This window comes from Saccopteryx leptura, chromosome 1, assembly GCF_036850995.1.
Source record: "Saccopteryx leptura isolate mSacLep1 chromosome 1, mSacLep1_pri_phased_curated, whole genome shotgun sequence".
NCBI lineage: Eukaryota > Metazoa > Chordata > Mammalia > Chiroptera > Emballonuridae > Saccopteryx > Saccopteryx leptura.
Window position 1 is genome coordinate 2,524,493 of NC_089503.1, and position 14,427 is coordinate 2,538,919.

Here is a 14,427-nt window from a genome sequence, read left to right on the forward strand (position 1 = left end):
TTGATGGGTATAGAATGCTAAGTTGATAATTTTCCTTGAGCACTTTAAAGATGTCATCTGGCTTTTATCCTTTCTGTTGACAAGTCAGCCATCAGGATAATGTGTCATTGTCTCCCCCCCCACACACACACACACCCATCCTTCCTTCACTGCTCCTGAGACATTCCCTGTGCCTTCGGTCTTCAGCAGTGTTCCTCTGGTGAGCCCGGGTCTGACGGGCCTTCTGTTTCTCCACTGTGGGTCCAGAGAGCGGCTCGAATGTTTGGCCTCGTGTCCATCGTTTTGGGAGAATAGTCAGCCACCAGGTCTTCAGAAATCTTTGTTTTCCATTGTCTCTCCCTCGCCTTTTGAGACATTACAAGTGTTAGAACTTCTAACCTTATCTCATAGGTCTTGTGTTCTGTTTTTCCCCCTCTATGTTTAATTCCACTTTCTCTCCAAACCCTAACGTGGTCATCTTCCTCTAGTTCACAAGTATTCTTTTCTGCTCCGCCTCCAATTCATCTATTGCATTCTTTTTTATTTTTTTAAGTGAGAGGAAGGGAGATACAGACTCCCACATGTGCCCAAACTGGGATCCACCCACCGGTTCCCTTCTGGGGCCAATGCTCTGCCTATCTGGGGCCATGCTCACAACTGAGCTATTTTTAGCACCTGAGGCAGAGGCTCAACAGAGCCATCCTCAGCAGCTGGGGCCGATATGCTCAAATCAATAGAGCCATTGCTGCAGAAGGGGAAGAGAGAGAGAAGGGAGAGGGGAGTGAGGAGAAGCAGATGGTTGCCTCTTCTGCGTGTCCTGACCGGGAATCAAACCTGGGACTTTCACACACTGGATCAATGCTCTGCTGCTAAGCCAACCAGCCAGGGCCATCTCTTTATTACATTCTTAATTTTCATTAATTTCCTTTGTGTTCTAGAGTTTCCTTTTTTTTTTCTCTCTCTTAATTTTCCATACAGATTTTATTTCCCCGGTGAAATTCTCCATCTCTGCATCTATTTCGTGGAAACTATTGATCATGGTTATTTAAGACCTCGTCCAAAAAATTCTGAAGCAAACCTTCCTGCTTCTGAGCCTCTGGGTCAGCATTTTGGGCTGCTCATTCTGGGGGGGGGGGGGGTCTCCCTTGGGCTCATCCAAGTGGCAGCTTGGTGGTGACGGTGGTCCCCTGTCTGAAGCTGCCAGGCCGTCAGCCGGGGTGCACTCAGCTCCCCTCCCTGTGGCTGAGACGCGTCCAAGGGGCAGCAGCATTCTGAGAGGAAGCTACAATGTCCCTCGAAGCCGCGGCTCAGAACACGCCGTCCACTCCCAGCACGGTGGAAACAGACCGCGCCTCTTGAGGGGCGCAGTGAAGGATCGGCATCCATCTTTAGTCCGCCACAGTTTTCCCTCTGGCCGTAGCTCTTTACCCCCCCTCCCGTGCAAAACTCACCCCTCCAGGACCCCTCCGAGCTTCATCCGGTTCGTGATGGTGTCCAACGCAAAGGCCAGCTTCTTCCATGGCCGGCATTCTTTCCCCAGCCTCTGCCCAGTGCCTGGTCCCCAAACCCAAAGCCACATGGTTTGGGATTTGGATGTCACAGTGTCCCCACTTTTGACGCCTAATTTCTTTCTCTGCCACCTGTTGTCGCGTAGCAAACCACTCCTAACTTCCGTGGCTTCACGCCACGACCCTTCTTGCTCACCATTCCGTGGGTCTGCCGTGTGGGTTCCACAGGGAGGTTGTTTTTCTGGCTTTGGGTGGGGTGACTCGTGCAGCTGTGGTCATCCCAGTGGCAGACCCAGGATGGGCAGTCGAGGACGGCCTCCCCCACACGTCTGCCGCTTGGTGCTGGCTCTCGGCTGGAGCACCTCAGCTCTCTAGGTGCCTGCTCCAGCTGGCTAGCTCAGGCCAGCTCACCTGGTCCCAGTCCAGGGGCCCCCGAGGTATACACAGTGTGGCTTCCCCAGCACTCTTCTCCTCACAGTAGGCATCCAGGTCATCCCACCGGCCTCTGAGCAACGAGCAAAACAAGGAAGGGTCCTTCTGGAATAACCCTGCTGGTTAAAGCCTCCTGCGCCCAGCCTCCCCTCCCTGCACCCTCAGGACATAGCTATGAAGGTCTCCATCCCATGGGGTTGAGCAGTCTCCTTGTTTCTAGAAGGCCTACATGTAGCAGGGTGTACTTGGGAAGGCACCAAGCCCCCATCACAGCATGGCCGCTGACCCCTCTCTCTCTGTCTCTCCCCCACACAGGCTGCGGGAGCACCATCGGGCCACCATCAGGGTCATTCGGCGCATGCAGTACTTTGTGGCCAAGAAGAAATTCCAGGTGCGTCCTGCCCCGAGCCCCCCCCCCCACCCCTGCCCTTGCCTGGGAGGCCCCTCTCCCGTCCACGGTGGAGGCTGTGAGTTCTCCATCCCTGCCACATTCACCACCTGCCCTCACCCATTGGACTCCCGCAAGGGCTTCATTGTCCATCCCCAAGACAGCGGGTTCCCGGAGAGTCGTGTCCCTGATCTGTCCTGGACCCTAAGGCCCAGCTCGCAGCCAGGGACACACAACAGAGCATCCGGGACTCGCTGGTCCCTCCCCTGATTGATGGATGGAGGGTATGTGGGCGGGACTCAGGGACACACAACAGAGTATCCGGGCTCGCTGGTCCCTCCCCTGATTGATGGATGGAGGGTATGTGGGCGGGACTCAGAGAGAGCACAAGCTTGACCCACATCACCTGGGCAGGAACTGGGCTCCTGCCGCAGGCCCCAGAGCCCTATCCTATACGGGCTCAGAGTTCTTGCTGCCCACTGCCCTGTGTGAGTCAGGAGAACGGAGGGGAGGCCTGGCCCTGCTCTGTGCCCCGGGGGGTGGCCCACGTCTACAGGGAGAGGTGGGGTCTCCCTGGCTGAGCTGGTCTGGAGCCGGTGGGCTTCCATTCGCTGTCAACACTTCCTTCCAGGGATGGGTGTCCTTGTAGCAACCCCTCAGCCCCCCGAGGCTAAGGCCTCCCGAGAAGGGGGCTAGCGGATGGACACGGTACTTGGTCCAAGGACAGGAACCCCGCTTAGCCCTCCCTCTGGGGATACGCAGACTGGGGAACAGGGACCCTCGGGCGGTCATTCTCTTTCTGGGGGACTTGCCCACAGGGGCCTTTAAAAAGCGAGCTCCGGATGGAGTCAGGGCCAGGGTTCTCCCGGAGCCCCGAGCAATGCCTGGCCCCCGGGCTTTGTTCCGCCAAGCGGGGAAGGCTGGGGGTGACTTGTCCACGTTCCCCAGAGTGGTCACAGCAGGGCTAGGACAGGAACCAGCGCCCCGGCCTCCTGCTCTGGGCCACGCCTTCTGTACCAGGCTGCCCGCCCGCACGGTTCACTTTCCGCCCCCAGCAGGGCCCCACCCACCCAGCGTCCCACCAAGACCCGGCAGGGTGGTTCTGGACCCAGACCCTGTCCCAGACGGTACTGGCCGGTTTCCCCCCACCTGTAACGGGAATGAGAGCGGGGGGGGGAGGGGCGGGTGACGGCACGTGTGCCTCACACACACCCAGCCCGCGTGCCTCACGCACACCCAGCCCACGTGCCTCACGCACACCCAGCCCGCGTGCCTCACGCACACCCAGCCCGCGTGCCTCACGCACACCCAGCCCGCGTGCCTCACACACACCCAGACACCCAGCCCGCGTGCCTCACGCACACCCAGCCCACGTGCCTCACACACACCCAGCCCACGTGCCTCACACACACCCAGCCCGCGTGCCTCACGCACACCCAGCCCGCGTGCCTCACACACACCCAGACACCCAGCCCGCGTGCCCCACACACACCCAGACACCCAGCCCGCGTGCCTCACGCACACCCAGCCCGCGTGCCTCACACACACCCAGACACCCAGCCCGCGTGCCTCACGCACACCCAGCCCGCGTGCCTCACGCACACCCAGCCCGCGTGCCCCACACACACCCAGACACCCAGCCCGCGTGCCTCACGCACACCCAGCCCGCGTGCCTCACACACACCCAGACACCCAGCCCGCGTGCCTCACGCACACCCAGCCCGCGTGCCTCACGCACACCCAGCCCGCGTGCCTCACGCACACCCAGCCCGCGTGCCTCAGACACCCAGCCCACGTGCCTCACGCACACCCAGCCCACGTGCCTCACGCACACCCAGCCCGCGTGCCTCACGCACACCCAGCCCGCGTGCCTCACGCACACCCAGCCCGCGTGCCTCACGCACACCCAGCCCGCGTGCCTCACGCACACCCAGCCCACGGCCGAACGTGGGCAGCGTCCTTCAGACCACCACTGATGCGAGACCCAAGGGCAGCGCTGGGTGGGCAGGGTCCTTTCTGGCACCAAGCTCCGCCAGGTGGCCAGAGCACAGTGTGTGTGTGGCCCGCGGGGTGGGCATCCCCGCTGTTGCCGCTCGGGGACGACTTGCGCACAGGGTACCTCGGTGCTGTCCCGCTGCCTGCTGGCACCCCACCCACTGCAGGCGGTGGCCTTTCAGAACCAAATGGGCCAGGCTGCACTGAGGCTCCTGCCACGGCCTGGGACTGCTCATTGTCAAGACAAAGAAGGCACCGCTGGTGCCGGGAGGTCTGCTCAGCAATGTGCCGGGTGAGACCCAACGGGTGACCGCCGATCAACGCGTCTGGGTTCTGTGGCTGCTCCTTCCCGGGGGCGGGGCAGCCAGCTGAGAGTGACTCAGGGGTGGCTGGCTTTTGGGCATCACCAGCACCCTCCTGGACAGGAACCCGCCCCGGGGGTCAGGTCTGGGCAGGACTGTCCCCCAGGGGCCGAGGAGACCCCGAGAAGGGCCAGGGTGTATCACCCTCTTTGGAGAGCAGCCTGGCAGGGACTTCAACCTGCTGGAGCCAAGGGGTCAGGGGGACACTTCCAGGGTGGGGGTGGTCCCTGGCCTGAGGAGCCGGGCACAGGGGCTCCAGAGCAGGTCTCTGCAGGACAGAGGGAGTCACTGTGGGGACAGAAGGGGTTTGCCAGGGTGGACAGCAGGCTTCCAGTGGGGGGGGTACTTCTAGGGTCTGGGGGTACCCGGCAGGCCCAGCTCATAGGCGACGTGGGCAGCATCCAGCTCCAAACAGGGGTTAGCCTTGGCAGATGGGCCCCCCTGACCTGGAGCAGGCGTGGGCCCTGGAAGGGGCTCCGTCAGTGACATGCTGGCATCGGCGGCAGCCCGGCACTGCCCGCCAGGCTGAGGGCTCCCTTTTCTGCCTCAGGAGACAGTACAGGGTCTCGAGAGTGACTTGGCGAGGGGGGAGGGGGCTCTACCAGCACGCCGGGCAACCCCCACCTCCCCTGCGCTCCAGCCTCGCATAAACCAGATGGGCCTTGTGAGTGGGGGCCCTCCTGGGAGCCTCCCATTGTGCCCTAGTGGGGTGTAGAGGCTCTTACACAGGCCAGGGGCTGGAGCTGCCTCTGGCCTCAGCAGCCGGCCCTTGTCTCCAGGGGCAGCATGGAGGCCTCCAGGGAGGATGGACCCGTGGAGCTGGGGGCAGTGGACGGAGCCCCTGACAGTGAGCTCAGTGGGGCCCCAGGGGCAGCTTCTGCCCTGGGCCCAGCTGTCAGGGTGGCCTTCCCTCCCCCACACCCGGCCCACCGGCCTGCCCACCTGCCCACACCCCCACCGGCTCTGGCCTCAGGGGCTGCAGTCCTGGCGGAGGCGGGGGGCCTGCCTGCCCGGCTCCTTGGGTGATAAGTGCCCGGCTGGCCGCGCCTATGTCTGGCCAGAGGAGCCAAAGCCTCTTAGCCCTTCAAGTTTGCCTCAAATTCCTATGTCCACTGCCGGTCAGTCTGGACGCCCAGTGCTATCTGGGCTCATCTCAGGAAGTCAGCTCCGGAGGGAAAGCTGAGATGCTCTCTCCGGACCGGGGCCCAGGCAGCCACTTGACAAAGGCCTCCGGGAGCACTGACCAGACCCTCAGGGGAGCTCACCAGCTCCGAGATAAGTCTCAGGGGCCCAGGACTCTGCAGGCCGTCAGCCGGACATCACTGACCCTTCTGTGGTCTATGCCCCAGATGGGGCCAGGCCGGAAGGCCCTGCTCGCTGGCCCCATGCAGCCCGCTCCTGCGGACGGGCATGCACCGGGGCACATGCACGCACACGCACATGCATGCACACACACGCACACACACATGCATGCACACACACGCACATGCACGCACATGCACACGCACTCTCGGCCTCACACTTCCCGCACACTCGTCCCTTCTACTCTCAGAGGCACATTTGTCCGCAGTTGTGCAGGCAGAGGCTCCCAGTATGCCGTGTGGCCTGTGGCCTCCCGGGCTGTCTGGGGGACAGACACCAGGACACGCTCTGCGCGGGCCAGGCCTGCACCTCTGTGGGCTCTGAACCCAGCCCGATCTCACCAGCACACTGGGCCCTCTGGCCTGCCGGAGGCTGACCGGCATGACTCAGGGCCAACGTCAGGGTGCACTAGGGACAGCTCAAACTCTGGGATCAGCCACAGCCACCACCACAACCACTTCTCGCTCCTCTGGCACGGGCTGGCTCCGGACTCCCTGGCCTTCCTCACCTACCACTCTGCCTTGTCCTCACTCCCTGCCCTGCCAGCCAGTGGGGGACAGGGCTCCGTGCCCCGTGTCACAGGCGCATTCCCCCTTTCACAGATGGGACAGCTAAAACCTGGGAGTGTTATCCCTAGTCTGGACCTTCGCACCATTTTTTATGACTGTCCTTAACCTGGGTGTGTGGGGAGCAGGAGGGGATGCCTCATGTCCCGTCGCTTGCCTGACCCAGTGATCCTGTGATGGGCCTTTGTGATGTAAGGTGGCCCTGGTGCCCAGAAGGTCCTTCTGTCGGGGGCATAGCCATGAAGTGGGGAAGGCAGGCTCCATCCAGCACCCCCCCAATCTCGGGATCCTGTCTTCAGGGCCCAGAGGAGGGATAGGTGTGTCCCTGAAGAGACTATAGATGTTGTGGGGTGCAACCCCTTGGTAGGATGGAGGCCATTGTCCTGCTTGGGATTCCTGGGGTCCAGAACAGTGTTGGGGTGCTGCGTAAACTCTGCTAAGCTGCCCTCGCTGATGGCACAGCCCCTGGGCATGTCAGAAGGTACTCGGAGATCTGAGAGGGTGTCCCATCTTTCTGGGAAGGCAAAGGTGGCCACACCCTCAGGCTAGGCTAGCCCAATCTCTAGGGTGGTAGCCCCAGGAAAGCTAGGCCTCAGGTAGGCAGGGAGGAGGATGGGTCCCCAGACCCCAGGGCTGAGACCCGGCCCTGACCTTCCATGGGCATCTGAACCTCATTCAACCTCATTCCTTCTTACCCTCTGACCCGGGCTGGCCTGGCCCTGCTCTGCGGAGCTGTGTGGCAGGCCAGGCAGGCCTCGGCTCTTCCCAGCACAAGCCAGTAACCCCTTCACTCGGCGCTCCTGAGGGCCACCCTCAGCCCCACCCACCGCGGCCCTCGAGAGAGGTTGAATGTGTTCCCATATGACTGTGGCTTGCTCCCGTGGGTGAAACGCCTCTTGGGCCACCAAACTCCTGCTTGGCCAGCCTGCTGCGACCTGGGCAGGCCCCTGGGCTTGCGGGCTCCCGGGGAGGACGCCACAGACGGGCTTGAGGTTTTGTTCAATAACATCACGAGAAACCTCCTTCCCTCTGTTGTGGTTTCCGGTGATTGCAGCTGAGCCCTGGGTGCCCTGATGGGCTCTGAGCTGGCGCCCAGCCTGGGTGCCCTGGAGTCGCCTGCCCTGTCCCCGTGCTCCAGGCCTGCCGTGGAAGCATCCCTCTGCCCCGGCAGCCTCGGAGTCCCAGCAAGGAGACCTGCCACATGGAGCAGGCCCTGCATAGCGAGGTTGTCACCCGGGGGGGTCACCTCTGCCCACTGTCGAAGGGTGCCTGGCAGGCCACCTCCCCATCCTGAGAACAGCGGGTGTGCAGAGGGTCAGCTTGGGGCCCAGGCAGGAGGCGGCTGCACACGGCTGTACCCTCCCAGCCGGCCCTCGGTGGCCTTGCTGTCCTCCTGGCCTCTCAGCTGGGCCAGCTCTTCCGTGAGGCTGTTTGAGAACAGGGGCTGGTACCCGAGAAAGGGAGAGCAGGCAGGCCTGCCTGGGTGAGCGGTCAGGAAGCTGAGGCCCAGAGAGGCTGACCACTGGTCCAGGGCCCCCACAACCCCCCAGCGGCGAGCCCCCGGGGATGATCCAGGCCTTGCCTGTCCCGCCACACTGGCGATCACGTTCAACCCCCCCAAAAGACCCAGGGTGCCCACACTATCGGGTCTTCGCCGCGCCAGCAGGGCCTCGAGGGGGAAGTGACTCGTGTCCTCTGGCCCGCAGCAAGCTCGGAAGCCCTACGACGTGAGGGACGTCATCGAGCAGTACTCACAGGGCCATCTCAACCTCATGGTACGCATCAAAGAGCTGCAGAGAAGGTGGGTGGCCCGGAGCCCCGGGGCGTGCAGGGGACGGGAAGTGGCTGGGAAGGGACATGGTGGGGGAGGGGTCAGAACTTCTGCTCCCCCTCCCACTGCGACCTCACACCTCCTCCTGCTCAGAGCTGCAGGCCACTCCACAGCCAGCCCACCCCCTTGGAGCCAGGCCCAGCCCCCGCCACTGCCCCCGGAGACCCTCCACCAGCAGAGAGACCCTGACAGGCACAAGCCCCCCCACCCCACGCTGGGGGCTCCCCAACCCAGACTTGGGGCTGGGGACCCTGACCATCGGGAACCAGCATGTCCCGGCTTCCGACCCGGAGCCTGGACAGCGCGTTCAGGTGGAAGCAGCGTCACCCTTGGGGGCCAGCGGGGCCTGCTCGGCGGGCCAGCTGGGAACCCAGCTCCTGCTGTCACAGGCAGAGCTGGGAGAACGTGACGGTCCTGGCCACTGGCTGGGGGCTCCGACTGCGCTGTCACTGACCCGCCCCTGTGACGTGAAGGCCACCGGCCCAGGGACCTAGCCGCACCCTGGAAGGGCCCACATGCAGGCCTGCCCCACGTGCCTGGCCCGGGGCACTGAGGAAGCAGCCGTGGGACCCAGGGCGACCCTGGGATCCTGCCCTGCCCTGCCCAGGGAGGAAGTCTAAAGGAGGTGCCCAGCCACTGAGCACCCTGCCTAGCCCCCTCAGGAACTCGGGCCTCTGTCTGGGGTCTGAGAGGCAGCTGGCAGGTGTGTGGGCGGCCGTGGTGGGGGTCGCCCCAGGGGCGGGGCGGCTTGTCGTCTCGCCGGGCACATTGGCTATCTGTCCACCGACAGGCCGGGTGCCCAGGCCGAGCGTGAGCTGGTGGTCTCTGTCTCCCTCCCAGGCTGGACCAGTCCATCGGGAAGCCCTCCCTCTTCATCCCCGTCTCAGGTGGGTTTCTGCAGCAGGGCACCGCGGGCGTGGCGGCCCAGGAGACCCTTGCCCCCTCCCTGCCTTGGCACCCACCTCTCCCCACGGTCAGAACGGGCCTCAGGGTCTCCTCAGTGAGCAACAGACAAGGACAGCCAGAGAGAGGGACAGGAGACCCACCCTAACAAAGCAGCCTCAAACCCGCCTCACCGAGAAAGGTTCAGTTGGTGTAAGAGCCACATGGGCGCTTGCAAAGGGCCGTGGGAGGGCTGGGTCTGGAAACGTGACCAGGAACCCCTGGAAGAGACCCGGGGAATGAGGTTTGGGGGTGGATGCCGCTCCCCAGCGCTGACTCCTCACGTCCCCTGACCTGGGGCTGTGGGTCACACCAGGGGAGACAGGGCCGGGCAGGTTCCTCAGGGCTGCCTTCGCCCGAGTTCAAGCGGGAGCCACAGCGCGCTCAGGGGCCCGGGCGGCAGGGGAGGCAGGGGCGGCAGGCGTTCCGGGCCCAGCCAGGCCAGTGAGCCCCGGGGGAGCACACTGTAGTGAGTTTGCAGAGTAGGTGGTGGGGCCCCTCAGCTCACAGAGCTGGGGGCGGGGGGTGCAGCAGGGATGGAGTCAAGACTGGCACACCCCCCCCCCCGAGGCTCCTGCCGCAGAAGCACTTTTACAAGTTCCTAGGTCCAGGTCTTTGTGCCCTCGGCTACCTCATCAGCCCAACACTATCCTCCTCCCTGATCCCAGTGGGGCACCCCCCCACCCCTCTCCCTGATCCCAGTGGGGTACCCCCCGCCGCTCTCCCTGATCCTAGTGGGATGCCCCCACCCCTCCCCCTCTGCCAGCACACACACACACACACACACACACACACACACACGTGCGCAGTCCTGATTTCAGTGCTTTACCCCACAGAAAAGAGCAAGGACCGCGGCAGCAACACCATCGGCGCCCGCCTGAACCGCGTGGAAGACAAGGTAGGCACGAGGGTCTGGGCCGCATGGCTCCGGTGGGCAGCACACATGGCTCTCGGCGGTCTGTCGTCCTCAGGGCCGCGACAGAGCCACCCCCGGCGGGGCTGTTCACTCTCCCAGCTGCGTCCGGAAGGGCGCTGAGGGCGTGCGGGACATGAATGGTGCTGTAGGAGCCTGCCGGGTCCCCCTCCTTCATTCCTCCCTCTTGTGCTCGATGTGGGCGCGTCCCACGGGGGACCCCCTGACGAGGGCTCACATCCACTCCCTCCCACACCTGGCTGGGCCTCGGTCCCCGTGGGAGGAGGACAGTCGTAGGCTAGGCCAGGCTGGTTTCTGGACCTCTGACAAGTGGCGTCTCTACTGGCAAGTGGCACCCAGTGGCCTCGGGCCCCTTGCTGGAGTAGTGAAGCGGGACCTCCCTCGCCATCCAGCCGAGGGGTGCTCAGGGGCATCGGGGGGGGGGGGCGTCGGGTGTGCTGAGGGTGTGGGGTGCCAGCCGAGGCCCTCCGAGGCCTCCAGGTGGGACACGTGTGACTCCGCTCCAGGGCGCTGGCCCCTGGGCCCCCGAGGACCCGGCTCCCTGCCAGGCTCTGCGCCCAGTCCAGCATCTTCCCAGGGCACCCTGGGAGCCGAGGGAGGGCGGAGGAGCAGGAGGGCTGCCTTCTGAAGTCCCTGTGATGTGGAGCCGGCAGTTATCTTGCCCAGCAGCTCACGGGTCTACATGGACTTTATCTGAAAGTAGCTGGGAGGCTAAAAATAGAGGAGTTTCAGTTGGGCAGGGGGTGCCGCCACTTGGTCTCCCCGGCAACGCCTGGCTCGGGCCCACGTTCACAGGCTGCAGCTGGGCAGGCAGGGCAGGGACGTGGCCTACCCCCCCGGGGCACCCCCTCACCTGTACAGTCCGCCTTGGACGTGGGCTGGCCCTGGGGCCATGAGCCCTGTACCTGGGAGCCGTCCACAAGGGGAGCCATTGTCCAGATGCCCCCCGGGGCTGCGTGCGGGCCTGGCCCCCTCGGCCACCACAGCCTGAGCCGTCTGGGGACCCGCCTTTGCTAAGGCGGATGGTCCAGCGGAACACATCCCTGTCTGGCAGGCTAGGGACTGAGACTGGGGACAGGTCAGCCCACTGGGCCGGTCAGGGGACCTGGGCTCATCCGCTCAGGTGGGTTCACGCGTCCTTGACTTGCCGTCTCTGTGCTCTGGGCGGGGCAAGGGGCGGGCACACCTGACACGGGGCAGCGGGGTTCGGGCCCAGGACAGTATGCTGGGCACCCTGGGCAGGGGCTTCTAGACATCCGAGGAGGCGGAGGCTGAGCCGGGGAGCGGACCCAGGCCCCCACTGCCCAGCCTGCTCCCCCCACCCTGGGCACGGCCTCCCCTCCCGTCTTCCAGATGCGATTGCTCCTCCACCACCCCCTGCCCTGCCATCGAGGGCCTTTCTGACAGCCCTGCCCGCGGCTTCTCAGGACAAACTGGAGCCTGCTGTCCTCTGGGGATGGCTGCGGGTGGGCGGCAGGGTCCCCTGGGGTCGTGCCCCTCCCCAGGCTGGAGGAGCTGCCTCTCCAGGGTCTGAGAACCAGGATACAGCCCTCAGTGAGGCCAGGTCAGTGTGGTGGGCACAGTGGGGCCAGAGCCGGTCTTGGGGTACCATTACATGCCCACATTTCTTAAGGTCAGAACAACAAAGGCAAGCATCCTCTGGAGTCCCTGATCCCCGGAAAGGAGGTTTGGGAACAAAGTCCCCACCACGTCAGCCTGTCAGCCTCGGTGCCCGGCACAGGGGGGCCGTTTCAAGGTTGTGAGAATTCTGGGATGTTCTTCCCATGCGGCGTTCGGGGAGACGGGGCCTGTGCATCTTCATTCCCCCTTTACTGCCTGTGGAGGTGGAGTCACCTGCCTGGGCCCCCGGAGTCCTGAGCAGGGCCGGGCTGCACACCAAATCTCAGCCCCTCTGTCCACCCAGATGGCAGGGGCCGGAGTCGGCGGCAGCCGCCTCCGCCGGCCCAGCCCCTCCCCTGCACTGACCAGTGCCCCCCTTGGGGACAGACCCTGGGAAAGGGCCTCGTCAGGCCCAGAGGGCACGGTGGCACATCCTGGGCCCCAGTTATCGCACTTATCGCTGCCACCATCGGGACCATAAACAACCCACCCCCCGCCCACCCGCCCCCAGCCCGCGCAATCCTGCTGACTGCGGGAAGTTGGGGCAGGAAATCCAGCAGCCGCCCGGCCCTCAGAGGCCCAGCCGGCCGGCAGCAGTGGCCGGGCCAGCAGGCTGCCAACCCCGACCAGAGCCCCCGTGCCTGCCCAACCCCACCCGGCGGGCCCAGGGCCGGAAGGGAGCCGGGCTCTGGCTGTGGGAGCCAAGGCTCCAGCCCCCAACTGCTTCCTCCCTCCTCTCAGGCCCTGGGCCAGGGCAGGGGCAGGGGCCCTCCCAGGCCAGCTCGCTGGGCCCCAGGACAAGGGGCTGGCGGGCAGAGGAGTGGGGCAGGGAACTGTGCATGCACGGTCACTGACTCCCGCTCTTGGGAGCTAATCGTTCGAGGGTCAGGGGCCTGGGTGTCCACTTGTGTGTGTGTGTGGTGGGGGGCAGAGACCAGCTCAACTCGCTCAGGGGGGCCTCAGTTTTCCTGCAAAACCCCCCCTCTGTTCGGGCCAGGGCCACAGGGACAGAAGGGCCCCACGCCATGCGCTGGTGCCATCCCTTGCTTGGCAATAGAGCATCTCTGCTCCAACTCAGAGCCCCCCCCCCCCGCCTTCAGAATGCCATTGGGCCCCCACCTGGCTTGTCTGTTCAGGCTCATCTCACTCCCGGGGGGAGGGGGGAGCCAAATCAGCAGCCCCCTGCAGCTCGCACCCCCTCGACCTCACTGCAGATGTTGGGACCACGCCCCTTCCCCGGCCTCCCTGTGGTTGTGAAGTGGGAGACCGTGACCCCTCTCTTCGCCTCTGTCTAAAAATCACCGGAGTCGCCAGGCACACTGTTTCCATCACCTTCTTTATTCTGGAAGGGACTCTCTACTTCAGTGGTCCCCAACCTTTTTGGGGCCACGGACCGGTTTAATGTCAGAAAATATTTTCACGGACTGGCCTTTCGGGTGGGACGGATAAATGTATCACGTGACCGAGACAAGCGTCAAGAGTGAGTCTTAGACGGATGTAACAGAGGGAATCTGGTCATTTTTAAAAAATAAAACATCGTTCAGACTTAAATATAAATAAAATGGAAATAATGTAAGTTATTTATTCTTTCTCTGGGGACCAGTACCAAATGGGCCATGGACCGGTACTGGTCCGCGGCCCAGGGGTTGGGGACCACTGCTTTACTTGGCCCGCATGAATCCTATTTTACAGGTGGATAAACTGAGGCTCAGAAAGGTGGAAGAGTTGCCTGAGGTCACACAGCTGCTTAGAGGAGAGCCGGTCCCCACAGAGGCCAGAAACGGGTTGGGGGGGGAGACAGCACCCACCAGAATGTGTTTCATAAACCATAGGGGTCTGTTGAGAAAGAGGTGGGGGCCGGGCAGGGAAGCCAGGACCCCCCACCCACCCCCGTCAGGGGACCCACAGAGTCCAACAGTTAAAGGGTGCCTGGCCAGGCCCCTCGGACAGGAGTCCTGAGAACGCTGGCCCCGGCCTCTGGCTCCCGGCCCCAGCCTGAGTTTCTCTGGGGAGGCAGGCCTCCCCTGGGCTCCCTGGGGACCAGATGGAGAAGGAGGCTGCTCTGACCTCCCTCCCCTGGCCGGCCGCATACTTAGTCGGCCCCGGGACCTGCTGGCCCTGTTTACGTTGAGCCCTGTTTATTTTGCAAGCTCAGCTCACACTGCTTTTGCTGATACCAGGAACACAGTGGGCCAGGAGGGTTTCTTTCTTCTCTGTTTTTTGCCGGAAATGTTCATGGCTCAGAGCCGGACATAGGGAAGTCCTGGGTTTCCAGACCCCAGCCTGGAGGTGGGTGGGCAGAGGCCCCCACCACCTACCATGCCTTCCACCGTCTCCTGACCAGAGGAATGAATGCCCTCTGGCCTGGGACCACCCCCAGCACCCCAGCTGTCCCCCGACTCTGCCCCTCGGACCAGGCGGGGCTGGTTACCCGGGAACTGGCATCTTCCCCAGACATCGCCCCTCCTGCTCTTCCATCCCCCTCCCCCCAGGCCTACAGGCCAGACC

At 63.9% G+C, this 14,427-nt stretch overlaps 1 protein-coding gene across 7 annotated transcripts in view; it reads left to right on the forward strand.

Annotated features, from left to right (window-relative positions):
- KCNQ1 (potassium voltage-gated channel subfamily Q member 1) overlaps positions 1 to 14,427 on the forward strand; it is a 322,087-nt gene that overhangs the window by 238,033 nt on the left and 69,627 nt on the right. For 2 of the 7 annotated variants that reach the window (XM_066378775.1, XM_066379042.1), the window contains exons 12-15: positions 2,235 to 2,310; positions 8,299 to 8,367; positions 9,264 to 9,310; positions 10,202 to 10,263. In XM_066378775.1, coding sequence (XP_066234872.1) covers positions 2,235 to 2,310; positions 8,299 to 8,367; positions 9,264 to 9,310; positions 10,202 to 10,263 — 254 coding nt within the window. Of the gene's footprint in view, positions 1 to 2,234; positions 2,311 to 8,298; positions 8,394 to 9,213; positions 9,311 to 10,201; positions 10,264 to 14,427 lie in introns of all 7 variants that reach the window. The other 5 variants (XM_066378860.1, XM_066379133.1, XM_066379223.1 and 2 more) reach the window with 3 other exon arrangements.